The sequence below is a fragment of the Hetaerina americana genome, unplaced genomic scaffold (assembly GCF_022747635.1).
Source record: "Hetaerina americana unplaced genomic scaffold, ioHetAmer1.1.p SCAF_7, whole genome shotgun sequence".
NCBI classification, from domain to species: domain Eukaryota; kingdom Metazoa; phylum Arthropoda; class Insecta; order Odonata; family Calopterygidae; genus Hetaerina; species Hetaerina americana.
In genome coordinates, this window is record NW_027287316.1 from 46,460,921 (window position 1) to 46,485,247 (window position 24,327).

The following is a 24,327-nucleotide window of genomic DNA, read 5'->3' on the forward strand; positions in this document are numbered from 1 at the left end:
AAATTGCAATAGACGTAGATAGCATGCGAGGTACCTGTATTACACTAATAAATCCACGTGTGATTACGCTATTCTTTAAAATTAATATGACCCCTCCTGGAATTATAGAAGTTTATTACTTATTATTTAAATGCAAATTGCGCCAGGACGAGAATAATTAGTTTAAATTATTTATATGTTCATGTAATGGATGTTTTTTTAAATATGGTGGCCCGCGTGAACAAACTTGTATTTGGCGCTTAAAATAAGGCAAAGCCCTTTTGCCTCATTGTGGGTTTTTATCTTAAATATAATTGATAGTATGTGCTGTTTGTGATTATTTCTTAAATATTTTTATAAATTAATTCAATCTGCTATATAAAATATATAGATGGCGCTGAGGAAAATAACAGTTGAATCACGTAATAGTCGAAATTCTCGGCATCCAGCTCTCATGAAGACCGTCATTATTTTTGGCGAGTTTTTATGGAATAATTATGTTATTTTTCAATGCACCTCTATTTTTAGTTTTCATTCCATAGTTTTTCCGACCGTAAGTTCTCTCGTTACTTAAGTGCGCTTGTTTGGCTATATAATGCAAATGATTGGGTAATCTTAGACACGTATGGCCATGTTCTACGAATACAAGGTTTTCCAGTTTTATTAAGAGCTATGTCGACTAGTTAGCATATGGTCACTAAAATACGATATTTGAATGTTAAATGTATCTTAAAATAGTTATGTTACGACTTATTTGCAGACCGCTGGTTTTGAAGGGTAAGCATCGCAATGGAGAATTGGAACACCCCGTATTACTACGGTGGAGCTCCAATGGAATTTTTTGGAATGTACGAACAGCAGCAGGAGGCAGTTCAGTGTGGCCCATTGACTGATTTCAGTCAGCTTCCTGTGCTAAGTACAATGCCATTGGCTCCCGCCATCCAGCCGACACCGTTGGAATACGTCGAAAGGAATTTGATGTCTCAAAACCATGCTCCTCCAATGCCCCATGACAACTCCAATGCCCTATACATGCCCCACAGTAGTGGAAGTGATACTAATATGATCGATCATTATAGTGGTTTGTCTTTCGGGACTGTGCCTTCTATACCTAGTGAACCACCTCCAAGTGAATGGTTAGGACTTGCGGCTACAACACCATACGATCAGTCGATTCCTGGTTCCAAAAGAGGTGGTCGTTCCATGAACTGCTCCAGAATACGTTCCAGTAATCGTTCAGGTTCTGGACGAGTATTCAGTAATCGAGGCAACCACCAAGTGCGGTCCTATGAGGGAAACGATGCAACTATCCCAGAGTCAGAAGACAGTTCAAGAAGAAATAACGCGGAAAACAAGGGTAACTTCGAAAGACAGCCATACTCCTATGACAACATAAGAGGTTTCCGAGGGTCCGGTCGACCAAGGAGTGGTGGAAATTCATGGAGTCGAGGCCCTCGTGGAGGTTCATCTCGCGGAATGACTTCTTCGCGAAATGATACAGCACCGCCTTCTTATGCGTATGACAAATACAATGGTCGGGAAGAAAGGAACAGGGAACGCCGGAGAACATTAGACGAAGCTGCTGCTTTCACGGTACCTCCGCAGTCCGAAAACTGGAACAGCCAGCATCGTGAAGAAAACCACCCCAAGGAAAATTTAAGAAATCCAAATGAAAATATGAGAAATCGCCCTGATACCCGAAGAAACCGCAATTACAACAGACGAAAACCAATGGTTAATGGTGGCGAGGAGGAAAATGACTTCAGCCAGATGGATAGTGAGAAGAATCAGCATGATAACAGCTTGGACCACTCTGACAGCGGAAGAGTCAGGATGGATGGTCGCAGAAATTTAGGAGAGAATGTGAGGAGCTCGAATGAATACGGTAGAAACTACCGGGAAGGGCGTCGGAACCCGAACGATAGGAATAAAGCTGATTCTTGGAGAGGCACCAGCCGTGATTGGCGGTCAGGGGGAGATGGTGGTCGGAATTATGACGGTGGTAGGCAAGCACATGCTTCGAATGACAGAAAGAATCATTCTGACTCTTGGAGAATTCGCAGGGAACGCGATGATGAATCCAAAGAAAGAAGAAAAAATTTTGAATCTGATTCTTTTGGTAGTGCAGTCGTAGAGAATAGCTATAAGGGCAAGGAAAATGAAGCCAGTCGACGGGAGAAGCTAGAAGAAAATTTACGAAGGGGGAACTATGAGTGCATGGTATGCTGTGAGCCAGTGAGGCAGAGGGATTCCATATGGGGCTGTGGAAACTGTTTTCATGTCTTCCACCTGCGATGTATAAAGCAGTGGGCTCGTACTTCTCGTGATGGTAAGTTTTGACATGGTAAAAACAAAATAGGATTAAGATGCTTCCCAGTTATGGAATTATTCGATTTTCCCAATCACATTACATGTTGATATTAAGTCCTTTGATGTTGAATCGTTCTTTCTGAGTCCTTTAACGTTTATGATATCTTGGTTTTCCAATTTGATCATTAGGGAGGGATGATGTTGTTTTGTCTGTGTAAGTGAAATGAGTCGATGGTTATTAATGTATTTCTCATGTGAATCTCTATCCTTGCTGTTGTAGATGGAGGTTGGCGATGCCCTGCCTGTCAGACTGTTAGGGAATCAATACCATATGATTATTATTGCTTCTGTGGGAAATTGAGAGATCCAGAGTGGAATCGCCGTGATACTCCTCACTCTTGTGGGGAAGTTTGTGGAAAAGGCCACGACACACCCGCCCACTGCACCCACACGTGCATTTTGTTGTGCCACCCAGGACCGTGCCCTGCTTGCACTGTGATGGCATCTAGGTAATAAGATTTACATCCTACCAATATCCATCTACATTGAGTTATACTTTTCATATGGAGACTTTGTTACTATATATGTGTAGCCTCTGTGATAAAATGTTGGAATTGAAAACTTAATAATTGCTGCTTATGAAAATACTTGATTGGATTATGTGAATCTTGGGACAGAGGAATTTAGTGGTACATCCAATTGATAGCATTGCCTAAATATGTAGTTTATGATTTTCAAGTATTGTCCTTGGTGCAGCATAATGTATTCAGTAAAAACATATTTATTATGTGACTTTTGTGTAAAGGTTTCATTGTGCCCTTTGGACTTCAGATATGAATCTTTAACTTTATTTATTTAGTATCGTTCCTGTTATTTCCTTCTCTTTTTAGGAATTGTGAATGTGGTAAAACAACTCAGGTTATCATTTGTGGAAGAAGTCAGGCTCTCTTGTGTGGAGATGAATGTGGGAAAGTCCTCAACTGTGGTGTTCATAAGTGTTCCAAATTATGCCACGAAGGACCTTGTTCTGACTGTGAGGTTATGGTGAAGCAAGGTAAGTTTTTTATAGTTATAATCATATTTTACATTGGATACAGAATATTCACTAGTAATTTTCCTTAATAGTTGAGGTAATGTTGATGAGAATTTACATGAGTAGGATCATTTTTTAATATGCATTTTCTAGAAATATTTCCAGCTGTTTGTATGTTCCACTGTCCTGAAAAATTGTTAAATTTATATAATCTCCACAATTTTGTGTCGCTGAAGCCTTTGAGATTTTTGTTCAATAGAGGTATTTAAATTGGTATTTGATGCATTAAAATTGATTTGGTAAAACAGTGATACAAGAAAACCACTTTAACATTACTGCTTAGAAATGGGCCAATGGAGGAAACATTATTTAGTTCTGGAATGCATATTCCAGTGGTTCCAAACATTAATGTGTTTTGTTACAGTTGCTTAAAATGCCAATATGTTTATTTATTTTTGTCTTTAAAAAATGTTAGTTATTTTTTTAGAACTTAACTGCCTTTTTTTTAAGAAAATGTGGCCAAACGAATAGTGCTTAGTTATTCAGATATTGTTTCAAAGTCAATATGTTGACAAAGTTATTCCTAGTCAATTTTTCTAAATTAAACTTACATTAAGGTAATAAATCAATTATTTTTACTGATATAATTATATTATATTTAAATGACCATTTAAATGGAATTCCCTTGATAAAGAATTACATTATACAGGTAAATATTTGCAGTGAAATTGTTTTGAATTAATAAAGCCCTGTAAATATTTTAAATTAATCAGTAGTATCTCTGCTAGTTTTGTATATCTCATTATTCCCTTATATTGTTTATGTTCGGTTCCTTAATTATATGACTTATACTAGTTTGCCACTGTGCGAATTGTGAATTACGTTAGTACTGTCTCTGCTAGTTTTTTATCTTATGCCCTCACATTATCTATGCTCAAATCCTAAATGGTATGATTTTTTTATCTAGTTTGCTACTGTGGGAAGAATGAACGCAGTGTTCCTTGTGTTGCAAGCTCTGCTGGGATAGAATTTTATGAGTGTGAGACCAAGTGTGGTCGCACATTGGATTGCAAAAATCATAAATGTGAAGCCTTGTGTCATCCATCGGAATGCAGTCCCTGTGCTTTAATGCCCGCACGTGTCATGAAATGTCCTTGTGGGAAGGTTGCCCTGACTGACGTTGAAGGAGCAGTACAGCGACAGTCTTGTCTGGATCCTGTACCTACATGTGGGAAGACCTGTGAAAAAGTTCTCAGTTGTGGTCAACCAGGTGCGTCAATACAGTAATTTTTTTAACATATCATCATTGTGCAGTGAAAACTCTGTATAACGAGACCTCACTGTCTCTGAAAAATTGCTCTTCTTATTGGATTCTCATCATTACTGAATGGGGATTTAATAATCACTTATTAGCTTATTCCTATGACTTTCCAGGATATTATATCTATAAATTGAATATTTTACATAATAGGTATAAGGATATCAATCGGGAAGCAAGTAATAATAATTTATCCTACGTTTTTATGACTCTGCAAGATATTCTTAGCCATTCATTGCAATTTTGTGATAATTTGTAAAAAATAGTTTTGGTGACCAATCTCAGAAACTAGACCAGTTAGATGTCAGAAACATGGTCTGACAATGGCAAGGGACTGTAGATCTCATCTTGGGAAGGGTATCACTTGGCCAAATGTTATCCCCTATGGAGGAGGGGAGTGTGGGATCACTCATGATATCTAATGACCACTGTGGATGTCATGCTTACTGATTACCGATTTATTTTACTTGTAATTAATATGATGCAAACTTCCTTGAATATTGCTCATTTTATTGAGATTTTGATTACACGATTGGTATACTGTATTTTACCATCACAAATGTGACACTGCATTGTTTTAAGTGTAATGGCATAAGGTGCTGCATTATTTTGTGATTTAGTCTTGGGTTCAAAATGATAGAACCGAGAACTTTGGAAGTGTTCTTCTCCAGTCACTTTCGTCTTGAACTAAGTTCTAAGTTTAGTACAGATTCTGAAAGTGTTTTGTATGTACTAAATATATGGCACAAAATTTGTAAATTAAAGGTTATCTCAGTAGCTTTTATTGAGAGAAAGCCATGCTAAGTAGTCAAAAAATGAAAGTGAAATCATGAAACTAATTACAAAATTAAGCTTAGTTTGGAATGGAATTGAGCTCTATTAAATGGAAAATTAATGCAGATTTTACTATTTTGCTTCCAATATTTCTGGTTAGTCGATAGGTATCCAGCAAAAAATTATCAATGTATTATGTAATACATATGGTTTGTGAGAAGATTCATGCTGTTGCACAGATTTTCATATAAGCTTATGATATTTTTAAAGTTTCAAAACTAAAATAAAAAATACAAAATCAATAATACCCTAGTGTAATTTTTTTATATCTTATATAAAAGTGGCTAGGTGACAGTTTCCCCCATTTGTTTAGCATTCCAGTCGTAGAAGCTCAATTAATTTGATGAAGAGTAGTTTCTGGTATTTTTATATAATATGGCAGTAAAAGTTTTAGAAATGTTATGTGTAACTCATATAATAATGGCAAAAGCTATAGCAGTGCTGTTATTCCTCAATTTGGCCTGTAAACAGCTAATTAAGATTCATTAAACATTGATTTGACCTCCACTTCATAAAAAAAACTCAAATTATCTGTACCCGTAATCTTTGTCTCTCGTCTTGTAAATAATCATAATATTTATTGGTCCCGGGATTTAACAAAGTAAAATATAGGACAAGTCAAAGAACTCAATCTGCTCAGTGTTCCAAAGACTCCAGAAACTCTTCCACACTACAATAGCATTCATCTATCAGAAAATGCTTGAGGTATTTCTTAAATGTTTACCTAGATTGAGCAGATTTTATGTCTAGGAGTAGATAGTTGAAAAGTTTTTATGGCCACTTGAGAGGGACTCTTATACTTGGCAGAAGAGTGGCAGATTAAATGTACAATAATAATTTGGTAGCTCTTATGTGATTGAAAGTCAATCTAAGAATCTAAAAAATCGAAGACGTTTTATGATGAATGAGGAATTAAGCATGTTCAGAAAACATCAATTAATTATTAAGTTAAGGTGTATAATGAAAACTGAATGCCAATGTTTCAGTGATGCATTTGTGCAAGACCTATTGTGTTGTATCTTTTGACTATGTATGACATTATGAAACATGAAAAAATGTTTTTAGGTGAAAGTGTGCCAAAGTAATGGCAGCTATTAGGTTATACAGGGTTCGTCCGGAAAATAAGTGTACTGAGCTCAGGAAAAAAAAATTATTACACTTTTACATATCTTAAGCTAATATTCCTCAAAATAGGACCCTTGTGAGTCGACACACTTGTTCCAGCGGCGTTCCCATTCCTGGAACGCTCCCGCGAAGGCATCATCGGGAACCTCTCGAAGACTCGTCGTCACGGCCTCTTCTCTGCCCTCCACGAACATCTTGTGCCACTGAAAGATCATGTTTCTGGACATGGCTGACTCCCTGTAAGCCTGGTTAATCATACCGACAGTTTCGGTGGACGATTTCCCAAGCTTTACCGCAAATTTGATGGAATAACGCTGCTCCAAAAACTTCAGCATCGCGTTCCGTGACGTGGGTCGAGCGTGGAGGTTCGCGTTAACAGAGCTCCTCACTACACCACAGCTCAGAGCCGACTGCCTTTTTCAGCGTCGCTTGCCAACATACCCCCCTCCAATCGCAGCCCGTCAGACCGGTGCTGGGTGCGCCTGGAGCGGCGGGAAAAAATCAGTACACTTATTTTCCGGATGAACCCTGTAGCTATACTGATGGGCTATTATTTTTTAATGGAAATTTTCATTCTTTCTAATGACTTGCCTACAGGAAAGCATCATCTCTGCAAGGAGTTGTGTCATGAGGGTCCCTGTCCTCCCTGTACCCTGACCACTGCAGTGAAGTGCCGATGTGGCAATATGAATAAGGAAATACCTTGCAATGAGCTCACCACCAAAGCTGATGATGCACGGTGCAACAAAAAGTGTACCAAGGTAATTATATGAAATTTTATTTAATACTTCCACGAGGAAATATCTATTTTATATGGGTCATTATTTCACCAAATTAGCAATGGTATACTATTAAAAAATAATAGGTGGCTAGTAGTCTAATTTGTTAACATTGTTATGAAAAAATGAAATATATTTACCTTGCTTTTATCCTTGGTAATCTTCATAAAATACAAGATACAATGTTCGATTTGGAATGTCGGTAGAAAAATTCCTGATTGTTGGAACAGTAATCTCTTCAGAATACGAAGTATTTCTTGTTGTTAGATATTTTTATAGGAAAAGAAGACAGTAAAAAAATGCATTTTCAATGATTGAAGAAGTCTGAATACTCCTGTTAACCCCTTTGCTTGAAGTTGTAAAGTGGGCAAAAATTTTGAAATAACAGCATTTATGTAGTTGTTTGCCATGTGCAGCAATTAGGGATAAAAATAATGAAACCATCCAAATGCATTCTTATTGGGTTGAGTAAAAGTTATGACAACAGCATTGCAAGTATAGAGAACTATACCTCATGTTCTTATGCTGTGAAAGTAACACTTTATGGCTTCAACATTCATTCAGATGGGCCATACTCATTACAAACTTATCTTATAGGAACCAATAAACATTATAATTATAAATCCATCAATAAATGCTTTCAATGAAGCAGATCTCACAGTATAATTGTCTTTAGGTGTCATATAGATTGCATGGTGAGCCCATGAACTTCACCAGATATGCTATCCATCCATGTCAAATGTGCCATCCATCCATGTCAAATGCCTACTTTCTGTGTGGGCAACATGGTTTCTTATGACTGAGGAGATTTGATTTACATGCATTACTATATGGTTTCGTATTTGTATAATTTATTTCATTTCACGGTCTCATATGATGCTGCCGCCACTTTCCATGCTTATGAATGCAGTTTTATTTTTGACCTGGCAATTAATATTTGCATGGCAGGATGTTTCTTTACAATTCTAAAGATAAGCAAATCCAAAGGTGATATCTTAATTTTCTCATGTATGTACAGTTATAAAAATAGCTACCGCTTTAGAAGCCAAATATGCCCTTTATATGTTCAGTGTGGACAGAGATGTGTTAATCCTGCTTCACATTCTTCAAATAGAAGATATGGAAGCATTCAAAATGAAAGAAACCTTATATAACGTGTGTTATGATGTATACTTTTTTTTAAATTATGCCTTTAGAAAAGGTGAAGGGCATGGGTATGACTGCCTTTCTCAGTGTCAGACTGTCCGTGATGAACAGTTTCTTTCCCTGAAAAAAGTTTTACTGTAACTATTTCAATAATTAGATATTTACATAATCTCATAATTGTCTGTTATCTAATGTCTTCTCCGTTAACTTCTAATTCTTGATGTATCAATTATCTTTTTGGTTAGAGTTCTAATTAGGTTATTTGCTAACTCTTGCATGGAGTGTAAAGGAATCACATTTGTTCGTTTGCAGTAATTACATGCAATTTATTATTGTATCTGAAAGTGGATTTTATTGATGAGCTATATGATTGCAATTTATAAATGTTTTATATTTATATGGGTTCATTATCATTTTTTTCGTGCATAAATTAATTATTAACTAGGACCATCAGTTGACCAGTTATCTGCTGGTGTAATAATCTAAATTGTGCAAAACTTGATCCTTTTTTTTCCTGTCAGCAGCTATTCTTAAAAATAACTTTAAATTGCATCAAAATGTTGACTGACTTTAGTTTCATGTTATTTCATTGTAATATTAATTAATATTATCTTTAAAAATTTTTGCTTCATATTTTCTTTGAAAAGAAAGGAAAAATAAGTCACTGAAAATCAATCAGAAGCTGGAGATTCTGCAAGAAGTATAAGCGAAATAAGGACACCCAATGGTGTATGGAAACCTTCTTATGAAAGAAGTCTGATGCAAATGACCTCAGTTGTCATGGCACCTTAAAAAAATCAAATGAGATCTTAATTCAGTATTTTTTTATTAGACCTTTTTCCTTTAAATTTATTTCATTTTAAAAAATTGTTAATATTATTTTATTATGATCCTGTGAGATATTTTACTGTTAAACCATGAAAATACCCTCAGTATTTTTTCACCAGTCCCTTCTAAGTGTAAATTTTGAGGTTTCAATGTACTCTTTGGAAAGCAAGAAGTAGTCCAAGTGGTACATGTTATGTAAATGTAGCTGCAAAGGACATATTTTCTTGGGTTTCTCCATGTTTGTTTTTTGTGCTGACAACAGTTGAGCTAGCATCTTTAGGTTAGTATAAAATTTTAGTTAAGGAACATCAAAAGCACCAAAATAGATTATTGATGATGATGTGTGAAGATTAATTTAAATGTTCTCTGCATCTAATTGAAAAACTTGTTTTTTTATTCTTTAGAAACGAACATGTTGGAGGCACAAGTGTCTTCAGTTATGCTGTATCGATTTGGATCACATTTGTCCTCTGATATGCAACCACAACCTTAGTTGCGGTCTACACAAATGTGAGGAACCATGCCACAGAGGAAACTGTCCCCAATGTTGGCGAGCTAGTAAGTGATTCAGTGTTTAAAGTACATTATGATAATGTAATATTGTATTGGAGTTATGAATCAACTTTTGGAATTAATTTGCCCAATAATACAAAGTCATGGTCTCATTCCACCTAGTTTGAAATGGGTATCCTAAATAGGTGTTTAGGGGATAAATTCAATTTTCGTAAATACAACCGTATAACTTACATGTCATGTCAGTTTGTCATAGTATTTATCTATGCACTATCAAACCCCCATGATTGTTGAAACCCATTTTATTTGTTATTCATTAAATTATCATCATACATTTTAGCATAGATTCTCAACTCAGAGACTTGCTTCATGGATCCTATTTCTCTGAAATAGTGAAACTCTCGGTTGTACCCTTGAAGTTTTGGAGTTTTGGTCTGTTGCAATTGCTCCTAAGTCTCATTGCTTTATTCTACAAAAAGCCATATCATTTCAAAAAAATGTCCATGAGCTGAGCAGGATGACAGTAAGGGATTTATATTCTTTTGCAAAACACTTTTGGCACCAATGGCTCTCTGAACTAAACATAGCTTGGACTTAATGAGTAAAGAGAGATAAAGAGCAAGGTATTGTAATATGTAGCATGTTGTTTAAGGATATTTTGTTAATCAGGACGTCGAAGTACAGTAGTGGATAGTGCTCGATTTCATCAAGAACCTACCCTAACCCAGTAAACTGCTGCTAATAATAAAAATTTTTGTCTAATTATTGGAATATCTTTTAAGGATTTTATTTATATTGTTTAATCTCTTCTTGTTTCCAGGTTTTGAGGAACTTCACTGTGAGTGTGGTGCCAGTGTGATGTTCCCACCCATTCCATGCGGCACTCGCCCCCCTGAATGTCAGCAAATCTGCTCTCGCCCTCACCCTTGTACTCACGTCCCAAACCACACGTGTCACAGTCAGCCAGAATGTCCTCCTTGTACAGCTCTCACTGAACGCTACTGCCATGGAAACCATGAGGCAAGTGGGAAAATTATTTTATAATGCATCTCAGATGAACGTGTTGGCATGAGAAATCTAGAGCTGGTGTTCTCAACTTTTATGACCTCACAACTCCATTGAGCATGATCCTAATGGCCCTACTCACCTCTTCCCACCTCAGCTTAGAAATATGCTCCCTCCTTCCATGTGTTATAACTCAAACACAGTAGCTGCATCCCATAAGGCAATAAGTAATAATCGGGTCAGGTATGCTTGCTCTATAAATACTCAATAAATTCCCTAACAAATTTAGTACTGGATAAGATGACATCCCAGGAATAGTCATAAAAAGGTCATTTAATACTATTAAAGATAAGTTGTTATTCTTAAGTAATGCATCCCTGAAAACTGGAATTTTCCCAAGCCCTCTTAATTTAGCCAAAATAGTGCCAATATACAAAGGCTAAGGTTGCAAAATGGGGATGAATTATTATAGACCAATATTCCTGTTGGACTAGTTGGGGAAAATATTTGAACTAGTTAGCTATCATCGTCTAGTATTATATCTTGAAACATATAACCGATTATCCACATTTCAACATGGATTTTGAAAACCAAGGTCCACTACAACAGCCATATATCACATGATGAATCATATACATTTAGGATTGGATAATAAAACTGAAACTTGAGGATTATTTTTTGATTTCACTGAAGCTTTTGACTTTGTCAAAAGCTTCAGTGAAATCAAATCTTGACAACCATCAGCTACTCTTGTATAAACTGAATATTTATGGTGTTAGAGGCAGATCCTACAAATGGATTGAATTATATCTAAGCGAACAGCATCAGCATGTGGAGCTCTCAAGAAATGGCTTCAAATGTGTTTCTCCTGGTAGAGAAGTGACACTGGGTGTTCCCCAGGGTTCTGTACCTGGCCCTATTTTATTTTTAATTCATATCAATGCTCTACCAGATAAGCTTAAGTCTATTAAGGGAATAGACCCCATACTGTATGCTGACAATACAAATATTATTGTGTCAGCCTCCTCAGTGGACAGTTTGACGGAAATAGCAGTTGAAGTATCTCAGATTTTCAATGAATGGTGTCCTCCTAACTTCCTAAAATTCTATTTAAACAAGTCTAGCCTGATTTATTTCGCTAATAAAAACAAAGTTTTCACTGCAATCTCAGTAGTTGAAGGAGGTGTAAGCATTTCTCAAAATTTCAGTACCCAATTCCTGGGAGTTATCCTTCATAGAAACATGTCTTGGTAGGAACACATTTTCAAATTACTCAGAAAGTGAAGTTCCCTATACTTCCTCTTTAGAAATATTAGATATTCTGTAAATTTAGAGGTCCTTCTATCCATTTACTATATTGAATTTTATTCTCGTTTTAATTTTAGTATCCTCTCCTGGGGTTCCTCTCCCCATGTAAGCATAATCTTCAAAATCCAAAAGAGGATTATAAGTATTGTGAGCAACACTCCTTGCGATGCACCATGTAAACCTATATTCAAAAGACTTGGATTATTAATGGTACCTTGCATGTATATTTAATGTCATCTTGCATACAAAGGGTAAATTTTCTCGGTACAAGTCCAACCATGATTACCATAGTCACTATACAAAGACCTGCAATGACCTGCACCAGCCATTTGTCAGAACACACCATACTGCTTCATTCATCTTCACATCATAGATATGAGACAATAGTAAATGATGGTTAATCATTATACCCACAATTTTCTCTAGATACCTCAACAACATAAGCACTCATATATTTCATGGACCAATGCTTCCCTGATTGTCATAGTCAACCATTATGTACTCAGAAGTTTTTTGCTTGCAAGTATTTGGCATGTTTTTGTGCTCTCCCTTCTATGTCAATACTATGGTATTCCTACAACATGTGATTGCTGCTGCACCTATCCCCTTTGGAACACTTTTTCCAGTCTCTCAACTCTTGGAAACCTTTTAATTTTCTGAAGTTGCCGGTCACATTTCTGTAAATTTGGATTCAACTTGTTCACACATAGTTTAATTTTAGCTTTCCTTTTCAGATCACAGTGTGAACTGACTAAGCTAACCCATAACATAAACTGCTGCACCCAATTTCTCAAGAAGTTTTATTTTTATAAAAGAAGTTATATTTTCTTTTTACTGTCATGCCCTGTTAGTGCCATTTTGAAACAAATATAGTTTTTCTGCCAGAATAGCCCATAGTCATTCAGTAATGTTTATGGATAATCATGAAATTGTATGGAGAAGGTTTGCCATCTTGTCAAATACTCATAAATACCAACCTAATGGGCAGAACTACCAAAATATTGATGCATTATCGAAATAATTTAGTAATATTTAACCACATTCCCGGGAACTTGTTAGAAAGTGTATTTTTTCGTGTAATACAGCAGTGAAATTCTTGCATGTCCTTAATGAAAGACACATTATTTGTTCAGACTGAATTATTAATTATTCTGGAGGTCAGATTATTGAGGGTGTACTATTCAATAATGGTTTTGAAGTGGCATTGTTCTATAACACTCGTGAGCTGGTAAAATCCCTCCTCTAGCATTACTTAGGCTCCAACAGTGCTGGTTTAAATATGCTCAGATGTGAATGCTGATGGTTTTATTCTTCATTTCAGCTCAGGAAAAATGTGCCTTGCCATCAGACTGAAATCTCATGTGGGCGTCCCTGTGGCAAGGATTTGCCATGTGGCCGTCACAAGTGCATCTTGTTGTGCCACAAGGGGTCCTGCACAGTACTGCCATCCTCACAACAATCTGGTGCTACAACTCAGTGGGTTTGCAAGCAACCATGCACTGCTCCACGCTCACTTTGTGGGCATCCTTGTGGTGTGTCATGCCATGAAGGCCCGTGCCCAGACTCTCCATGCAGAGAAATGGTAAGTACCTGGGTGACATTTTCAGATCCAAAATTGAGTAATAGAATGGATGTCTAGGTTATCTGTGGATGACCTACTTAGAGGCTAAGAATTATTTTTCACATTATATGTTTGTTAATATGTATGAAACGCCATTATTTTGTCATTGGAAGCCTGATAAACAAGTTCACCATATAACCTTATTCCTGATTTCGTGACTAAAGTTTAAGATGCATATTGCTTTATGATTGATATGTAAGTAAATATGTAATAGTCATGGCTACGTATTGCACCTGCAGTGGTAATTGAACTCTACAAATAATTAAAGATCTGTATAAAAATTGAAACTTTATTTTATGGTCAAGCACACGGTTTCCATCTTAGCCTGCCTATTCATAATTTCTTCAGATGGACATGTTTTTCAAGGCTCTTTTGTTTTCGATGTGACTGCCATTTTAGTCAGTTTGTGAATTCATCACTGTGCTGACTTGGATTTAAATTAAAATTCTGGTCAACACAATATCTGCCCTTTTCAATTGATTTTTGTCAGCAAATACATAGCTGAATAAGGTGCCAAGTACCAGATGGTTCAATAGCATAATTGGCCCTCTAAGTTAAGGTAAAAGGTTATTGTATCATTAGTAGATAAAAAAAAAGATATTCAATTTAATATGGCCACCAATAATGAATCTGAGGAAAAGAATGATTGGAAAAGCTGCCAAACTCTGGATTATGATGTAAAAATATTTTTTTAAAAGTGATAATGTCTCCATAATTAATGTAAATGATATGAAATAGGACCATTCTGTGACCTTCTTCTTGATGAAATATTTAATAACTGAGCGCAAAGCTGTGGGAGGTTATCGTGACACTCATAAAATGATTACTTCGCATTTAAACTACCGTTTGGGCTTCAATATAACATCTACATAAAATAGAGATTTGCAGCAAGCCAAACTCCCAATTTTATTTGGTTCTCTGTCTAATCGTTGGCCATCATCAGTTGAAAATGGCATAAAAAATTATCTAGGTTGGCACTAAATGTCTGTTAATGTTTGAATTTATACGCCCCTGATGTACATAAACCTTTATATTGATAGAAAAGAGCTCTTATGGCTAGTAATATTGAATGAATGTAAAACTCCAATAGCCGTAAACAGTTTACCTTTCTAAACAAAGTATAAATGAAATTAGTTGGCTAGCGCCACAAGTCAAGAAGGGGTATAAGGTAAAAAAAAAAGGAGAGGATAATAAAGGTGAATACGAATACGTGTATTTCGGCTGCCAAGTAGCCCTCTTCAGCATACTGAAGGGTAATCGTCACGACAACACAAGTCGAAGTGAGAAAGGGTAAGGGCAATCCGAAGAATATATAGTGTTACATGTGTGGGGGAGGGGGGGGGTGGGGAAAGACACAAGAGCCAATAGACAAGGCTGAAGGTAGAGGAGTTTGAAACGATAGGTTATGTAGTGAGAGGGAGGGGGAATTACACGGTCAAGGAAATGACCGTTGCAAAAAGGGGGAAAAGTGAAGGGGAAGCTTAGCCCAACCGTTAAGCGAACGTAGATGGGGGAGGGAGAAGTGATAGGCAACCTACTGACAAATAACCGTTGAGGATGTAGGAAAAACGTTACAGAGGATGAAGGGAATACCTCAAGAACGGAGAATTGACAGTTAGGGAAGGGAAAGGAAAAAGGAAAAGATGCAAAAACGTTGAAGAGACTGTAGGTTTACAAAGGACTAAGGGCTATTTTAAATTTAACAGGGAGAAAAGCGAGGAATATGAAATAGGTCCTGTGTCACTGTTTAGGAGATTGTCTCTGTTTTTGAAAATTGTTTGTTTTTCTCTAGCCATCTTCTAATAATAAGAGCCAATATAGATGTTAGAGCATGTCATTCTGAGTCAATTTCTACAATGAGCTACTACACATTATAGATGCGTATTAAAACCTACTTATCGTGCTGCCTTCCAAAGTTTATCCTACTAGTTTCAAAGAAATTATCCAGCTGCTCTTGATTCATGTGCTGGCAAAGAGATAAATATGGTGTTGTAGGATCCTATCACTTTTTTGCACAATATTTGCTTTTAAGGTGGGAATCATGGCTTGAAGAATGATGATGACTTAACTGTCATTTATACTTGCTATATTATTTGTAAGAAGCAGGATTTGATCTGTAAAATTTTCCGTCTTACATAGTTGACGTTATTTCAATTTTTAGGTGAAAGTGACATGTGAATGTGGTCACCGTTCCACCACTCGTGCCTGTTCAGAAAATGCTACTGAGTACCAACAAATGGCAGTGGCATTGCTGGCTTCCAAAATGGTTGATATGCAAATGGGTCATTCTGTTGATTTGAGGGATTTGGCTGGAAGTGCATCAAGCCGTAAGGAAAGTCTTAAAACGTAAGTTTGGGTTCAAGCATTAATATAATTACAATAAATGAAAGTAAAAGAAGTTTTTAAAACATGAATTATAATTAATGAAATCCATTGAAATAATATCCTTTTCTTGTATGATATTTACATCTGTATCTTGTACTGTCTGCTGCCCTTTAGAAGTATATCTGCAGTTTTAGGTTACCAGTCATAAATTGTGCAATTTAATGTTAATGGTATGAAAATAATTTCTTTTGGCTAGTGCTGTTAAAGGAAAAATGTATGTAAAAACTAATTTTTCTTCTTCCATTATTTATTATAATCATTAGCGCGTAATGTTGCCCTCTTAATTAGCTTGGGCATAGGATGTATTTCAAGAGAACGGGTCGGGGCACTGGTGCAAGAAAAATAATGAAGGGGGGGAAGTTCTGTATTTTCTGATTTTTAGAGATGCTCATTTTTGTTTCTGAATTAGGCATTTAAAATTAACGTACTTTTAAGTATTCTTTGGGTGTTATCTCCCTTATTAATTAAAATGGCCATGGATAGAATGACATAGGTTAGGAAGGAAATTTCCCCTCATATGAATATAAGACTGTAAAAGGAGTACTGGACCTGTATTATCTACTGTTTGAAGAAACTAATCTTTTATATTCATTTTGTTATCTGTTTGCCAATACTAATTATACTACTAATATTACAGGATATTATCAAGAAATCAGAATGCTTTTTCTTGCATTAACTTAAATTTGTAGTTTTTGTGATTTCATTGAGAATTAACTTTTTTCACCATCAAGTTCAGCATATGCCAAATTAGGGCAGGTGACCAATCAAAAATCTTTGTGCTAAGACAATCAAAAGTCAATTGCTGTGCCCAGAATTAAATATGTCTGTTAGGTCGGTTTCCCATTATAATTTTGACTCCACTTGAAGAATATCTGATTACCATTGTCAAATTTGCACGGGTTTAGAGAGTGTAAAGAAGGCATTCAGTTCTGATGTGAAATAACGTTTCCTGCAACAATCTGACTTGAAGCAGAAATAATTTCTAGGTGGCAATTATGAGTTAATTTGAGTATACTGCTGTGGCATATGCCGATAGAACTTTTGTTTTCTGTCTTGTAGGGCAGAAATTGATCTCAAAGCACGTTGTTATCTTTCTGGCATTCAAATCTTTCATCTAATTTTCATACTCTTTAATAATAGTCTTGAAATGAAAATGTTCATTAATTTCCTTTTGCTAATGTAAAGCTTTTGTTTTTTTGCTAGGCTGGAATGCAATGATGAATGCAAACTAATTGAAAGGAATAGAAGACTTGCACTTTGCCTGCAGATTCGAAATCCAGATCTTACTGGTAAAATAATACCCCGCTACTCGGATTTCATGAAACAGTGGGCTAAAAAAGACTCTGCTTTTGTTCAAATGGTCCATGACCGTCTTACTGAGCTGGTCCAACTTGCTAAACAGGTATGTGTTTGAATAATTTTAAAATACCTTAAGAATTCACTTGCTTCTTATTTTTAACATGCAGCTACTTTGGTGTGTGTAGTTATGAAGTCTATTGCTGTTAAAAATGTATTTAAATAAATTTGATATATACTAGAAATGTACAAACTACCGCACTGCATGTTTCTTCAAAATTTATCGTTTTTATTGGGTTAAATTTAATAATTTTAAAAGAAACTTTTCATGGCAGGACCCAGGTCGCATGTTGATTTTCATATTTTCATCGGCTTCTGAAAGAGGAATGTGTCTTTTTTATCTACTAAGCATCTGTATGATATTATCCTTTTGTATTTTTCAGTCCAAGCAAAAGAGTCGCAGCTATATGTTTAAAGTAATGGGTCTTCCAAAACGACAATTTGTGCATGAGTACTGTGAACACTTTGGCTGTGAAGCTCAATCGTATGATGAGGAGCCAAACCGTAACGTAGTGGCTACTGCCCTAAGAGATAAGGTAAGCACGAAATGAATTGCTGCTATGTGATGTAGTATATTTTAATTCTTAAGTATATGAACTTGTACATCTAGTTGTCAACAATATTTATTAGCCCAGAGGTGAAATGATCTGGTAGGTATATCATATTCTTCAATCTTGAATACAATTTTTTTAAATATACGAGTGTATTACTGTGAATTAAAATAATTCACTATAGTTAAGAAAGGCACATGTTCTGTGAAATTTTGACTTTTTCACCCTAAATTAACACAAGCCTTGGCTTTATGTTGCTGAATCTAAATTTATGTAAAATCTCACTGCCCCATTGAGAAGGCAAACCACTTTAGTCTGCAACGTAATTAGGAGCAGTATTATCATTCATTGTCTCATGATTTGATGTGATAATAAAAATCTCAGTTAATTCACTTTCCACTTGAAAAAAAGGCATCGTACATATTATTAAAGTAATTTTTTGTGGGCTTCATTAATTTAAGTTAATTAGCTGCTTAAAATTAATGTAATTTTTTTAGTTTTTATTTATGGCAAAGACAGTAAATATGACCGGCACAATGCATATATTCTCAATCTTATGAATATTATTCCTGTTGAACATTGGGAGATGAGATAATTAATTACGCATCTTTTGATGATAAATTGCTTAAAGGCATCTCTTCATTTGTCTATATAGTATGAAATTAATATTCCATTAACTGTATAAGGGGTTACATGGTACATTGTTTCCAATTTCACTCGGTGATAGTTAAGGATTTCCATGTTAATGCAAAATAAAAAAAACAAGGCATTGTCATACTTTCATTAGAAATAACCTTGATAATGAAAAAGTGTAGAAATCTTGGTCAGTTAATTGTAATTCAAGTGTGCTTAATTACACTATTTTTATTTTGTACTAACATGGAAATGATTGGTATGTGGCGAGTTTGAACTTAAAAAGTTATTAACTCTCAAACAAGCTCTTGATATCTATAAAATGTAAAATGACTCCTATAATTACTGATGTTGTGATGAATGAAATTGATAAACCAGAGTATAGAGTGGTGAGGTTAGCCTCGCTGGTGGTAAGATCCACTTATCCAAAGGTTGCTGGTTCTATTACCTTGTATTGGTTTGTAGTATGGTGTCACTTGTTTTACTGATTATTTTTGATTGCTCCTGTTGTTTATTATTTTTGTTTAAAAATTCAGCATAAAGGTTAACGTGAATGTTTTTGTTTTAGTAGTTAAATGGGAAAACATTTTTGCTTCCTTGAAAGTTTACATGGGAGAAAAATTCTACAATTTCTGTTAATTTAAAAAATGCTAATGTGTTTATAATGATTTTTTCCTCAAGTTTGAATTCTTATGTTTTTTCAGTCCTGGTTGCCAAGCTTGAGTTTGCTTGAATTAATAAGGCGTGAGGCTGGTTCTAGGAAACCTCCAGTGCCTCTTCAGTCATCTCGACCCTCCTCACTTGCTTCATCTTCTAAGCCAACGTTAAGCACTGCTAGCTTTTCTACACTTTGTTCCAACAGTTCTTCAGCTTCATCAGCCAGGTTAGAGTAAATTTATTTTGAGTGATCAATGTCAATAAATATTTCCCTCATATTTCCTCTTAACAAATAAATGTTAAGTATGTGTCTACTGCTGATTTTTTTCTAATGAACCTAATGACAATTTGTGTGTTAATTAATCTTCAGCTATGATTTTTTTCATTGAATCGGTTTTTCAAATTCTTATTTTGCAACTATTTGATCAATTATGATAACATGGGATACAGGATAGTGTAGTAAACTCTTGATTATCTTTGCTTATGGATCCATGATGAAGCATGGATAATTTAAAAACATGAATAACCAAAATTTCAAAAAAATATGGTCGTGATATAAACTGATGTATACAAAAACTTTCCTTTTTCATTCTATTTGATTTATTCGAGTTTTTTAGCAATGGAAAGTACACTTTTATCCGTTTTCAATCATTTTATAATTTTATGCCCGTGTAGATTCTGAGTTTATTAGAAGAGATACAAAATATGTTTGTATTAGAAGAGGGGCAACATCCTCATTAGTTCATTGCGTATTAGGTTTCACACCAGCACTACTGAGATGTAACTAAACATGCTACAGTGTATACATTTATGGTTTATTTAGGCATTTTTTTGCAAGTACTTCCAACGAAATATTTAAACTCTTGTTGCTTACTACTGACTCAAAACCATTATAATGTTGAGATTGGTAATAACAGCCACCATTTTCTATGCCTGATGCAGGAAAAAATATGTGATAGTATTTTACCGGGGAATTGGCTTGCGTTTATTGGTCAAAATTATACCCATGCACTCCTGGCCCATATGATGCAGGGCGACTTTAGATTGCATTTTGAAGGAAAAAGATTAGCCAGCAGATATGGGAAATGCATCTGTTCGTGATATATTTATGAAATAAAAACTAATCAGAAACCGCTTAAGTGAAATGATACCAATGATTACTGGGTCTTAAGGTCCCAAAAATGTATAATGATTCAAGATAATTGAGGATTTTTCAGTATAAATATTAATTTTACTGTAGATAGGCATCGTGACTCTCAACAGTATCATAGGAACTGTTGTAGGAGTACACTATGAGGTATTTTGTGATGATAATTCTTTTGATGAAGAAGGGGAATTTATGAGTATTTTTACTATTTAGAAAAGTTGTTGAAATGCTACTATAGTGGTAAAACATTGTGTTTACAGGTTTCGCAAAAGACACAAAAGATAGAAGCATAAACTCTGCATGAAAAGCTTAGAATTAATATTATAAAGTTTTGGTTGAATTTAACTAAGTCTAAGGTTATGGGTAACATGTGTGAATACACAAAGCATGAGCATTTCTCTGAGAAGACTGCACTTCAACTTCATGCACTGCATGTTCTGCTGGCAGAAGTCCAAGTAAAGATTTTCGTCATTTAAATTTAATTGACCATGGGATACCACTGGGCTTCACCACATATTAATGTAGTTCACAGGAGTCCCTTTTGTTTTAGAGGTGGCTGCTTGAGATAGTATCATTCCTCATTTCATGCCTAAAATAAACAGGTCGGAGATTATGACTTTGAAGGAATGAAACTTTTCAAGTGAAGGGTAACATTCAATCAATAAATCTCATACAATGTGTACATTGGCATTAAAATTTACAAACTCTTTGGCTCAATAGGTATTGCCTTAAACATGAAGGTATATTATGGTAAACATAGATAAAATTTTATATTTGTATTATCATTTGTATTTCTTTATAATTTATACACAATTTGTGGAAGTTCACCTTGTAATGGGTACAAAAACAGTTTTAAAAAAGAGCAAAAAATAGTTTTCTTTTTAGTTTAATATAGTGTAAACCAGTAAGCATTTTACCAATTGGGCAGAAAGAAGTAAAAAGTAATATGTATTCTGTTAATATAATTTCATGCTAATTATTAAGAATAATAAAAATTTAGTTAGTTATGATATGATGTGTTGTTGATATTCTCAACATTTCTATGTAAATTCAATTGAATAGCATATGCATTAAATTGGGGAAAACTTATTGTTTTCAGGCTGAAGAATTTACGATAATTTTTCCATTATTTTTTCAGGATTGAGAAAGAGAAATCAGTTGCTGCTCTAAGTGATTCAAGTTCATCCAGTAATCTAGGAGCTCCAGTTGCATCATCTGTCTCTCAGGTAGCTGGTAATAAAGATGCATCCACAACAGTTGCAAAGCCGCCAGTTATTGACTATTTTGATTATACCGGTGATTAAATGTTTAGACTTATAAAGCATTTTTTGAAGTGACGATGGGGAGTTAATGGAGTTCAAATATATGTGAGCTTTCAATATGATGTGGGCCGATATCATCTCTTTAAAATATGTTTATCTCATTCCAGCTATCAGGCTTGGTAATTTTTAATTTTGGTTTGAGTGTCCTTACTTTTTGTTCCATTTTCTATGGAGGCGTGGGAGTTAAAATTTTTTTTTGTAATTGTTGTACCACAAATAGTTTTGGAATTGTAAATATTTACTGTAGGGTTTTTTTTGGGAATTATTTCAACAAAGAAAATGAGGATATATAAAATTAAAAAGGTGATAAATAATAATGGAAAGTTTGGTTGGTTGTTCATATTTTATTTCTTTTCTTTTCGCTAACAAGTTAAGTCATTTCCCTGGGAAGTTTATTAATTAATGAAAATTAAATGTATCTTTGTAATTTCTGGTGAAGAATTTATTCTTTGGAATTAGTTTGGTCCCTCACTAAGGTTCTATTTCATGTAAAGCAATAGTGATTTTGTAATTCACCCATGCAGAAGAAAGAAGAAAGTTGAATTTTTATAGGGTGAGCAGTTGAAAATCACCGTGCTTGATGGAAATTGTAAAACATCTCAGCTTCATTTGTCCTTATTATCTCTGTGATATAATTAATGACACTGCTGAATAGTGAATGCTATGATCTGAAAGTGTTCATCACATGATTTTTAGAGTATGTATTCTTGTTTAAGATTCTGCTGCTTCTAAGACCAAGCAGCTTGATATGTGGCATTCCATTGCCAAAAATTTCCATTGTTATGCTCAATTAGATCAAATGTAGCTTGTAATAGAACATTGCTGTAAAGTGTTGCAATTTTTGTATTATTTAAAAAATATTTACATTAAAATATTTATATTTTGATGAAGTCTGCCAATTCATCATTTTTGTTGTTGTAAACAGCATTTTCCTAATCAAGTGGCTGTGGATTTATAAATTACAATTCAACTAAACTGAGGTAATGAATTCTTAGCAAGTGGCTGACAAATTTGCTTGGTGGATGGATAATGCATATTTTAGGTACTCCAAATATTTCAAGTGTAAATTCCAAATGGCATAGTCATTATGTTGCCTAGTTTTTTTATGTAGCTTGACTTTTATTTGGTGAAAAAAAGCATGTCTAGAGTGACTACTTATTTCAATTGCATATAAGATAATAATGGATCACGGGGTTAATTTCAAACATTGGAGATATCTAATATCGAGAAAATGAGTACTTGATATTCTTTGACACAGTGATATCTAGGTGGTAATGAACTAAAGTATATGATATATTATTCTGACATTAAAATTTATAATGTAGATAGTTTGTGTTATTTTTACTATGGAAAAATATTGCAGAATAGAGGAATATGGTTATCTGAGAGTTCTTGATGTTTTTGGCAGTGTTGCCTACATGTTTTATTTAAGTGATGGTATTTCCGTTTTGTATTTCATTGTGAAAAGGTCTTTTTTGTTTTTATATTGCCTTCGTGTAGGTTCGTTGAGGAGGCAATTTGAATTATAGGGTCATTGTTTTGAAAATCACAATTTATGGATTATGGTTATTGTGTAGCCATACACTCCATATCTGGATGTATGTAGTATGACAACTGAAGCCTGTGTTTTCCCACTTGTTCCAAAAATTGGTACTTTTTATATATTTATAAATCACTTAATGTCCACACATGTCAGTGCACAATTGCTATCAGTTCTAAATTGGAAAGCAGCTCATGACTTTTTGGAAGCAATATTATCATTTTTAGAACATTACAGATTTTGAAATTCAGTGAAACCTCCAATTTACCAGGGTATCCCCTACTTTAGGAAAGCCTGGAAAACTGGTAATTTCCCTGGTCTGAAAAACTTGGTGGATGTTCGGGAAAAATTACTTGACATTTTTTATATAACTTGGGTGTCTTTATTCTCCTTTGCAGCCATTGATTGCTCCGTTAAGACAGTACAAGTTCAGGCATTGGTTTATATTTTGTGAAAGTAAGGGCCCAAGCATTTTGTTCTCTTGTATGTTTTATGTTTATTTTAAGTGTATTGCCTGTATATTTATGATTTTTAATACTTAAGGGGATATTTTTCATTCTTTGGCCATCTAGTTGTCAAGAAATGATTTTTCTTGTGCTTGTGAGTGATTTTCATGCTTCCTGTTGATTGATGAAAATGATAAATTTTTAATGAGACTGAAATGATACTGCCCTCACTGCTGTCAATGATGATGGGATTATTGAGAAAAGTTAACTAAATTGAGATATATTATCCCTTTGTAAACATAATAGCTGACCATTTTTATCAAAGTTTTCACAAGGTAAGAAAAGTGAAAAATATCAAATGTAATAAATACATAAAAGATCATCATGGATGCTTGCAACCCGTTCACTTAATGCACAATAAATATTTTACTTTAGTCATAAAATATGCATTTTGTCACTGATAATTATATAGCTAGGTTTAATTACTACAT

At 34.7% G+C, this 24,327-nt stretch overlaps 1 protein-coding gene across 1 annotated transcript; it reads left to right on the forward strand.

The window, feature by feature from the left end:
- Window positions 1-428: 428 nt before the first annotated feature.
- LOC139696347 (protein shuttle craft-like) lies at window positions 429-24,327 on the forward strand. Its single transcript, XM_071595067.1, has 14 exons — window positions 429-532; window positions 740-2,308; window positions 2,570-2,798; window positions 3,180-3,343; window positions 4,290-4,592; window positions 7,197-7,360; window positions 9,757-9,910; window positions 10,686-10,885; window positions 13,500-13,760; window positions 15,961-16,145; window positions 17,388-17,586; window positions 17,924-18,076; window positions 19,429-19,607; window positions 21,667-24,327. Exons 2-14 carry the CDS (start codon window positions 769-771, stop codon window positions 21,830-21,832), a joined length of 3,897 nt encoding a protein of 1,298 aa, XP_071451168.1. The 5' UTR covers window positions 429-532; window positions 740-768; the 3' UTR covers window positions 21,833-24,327.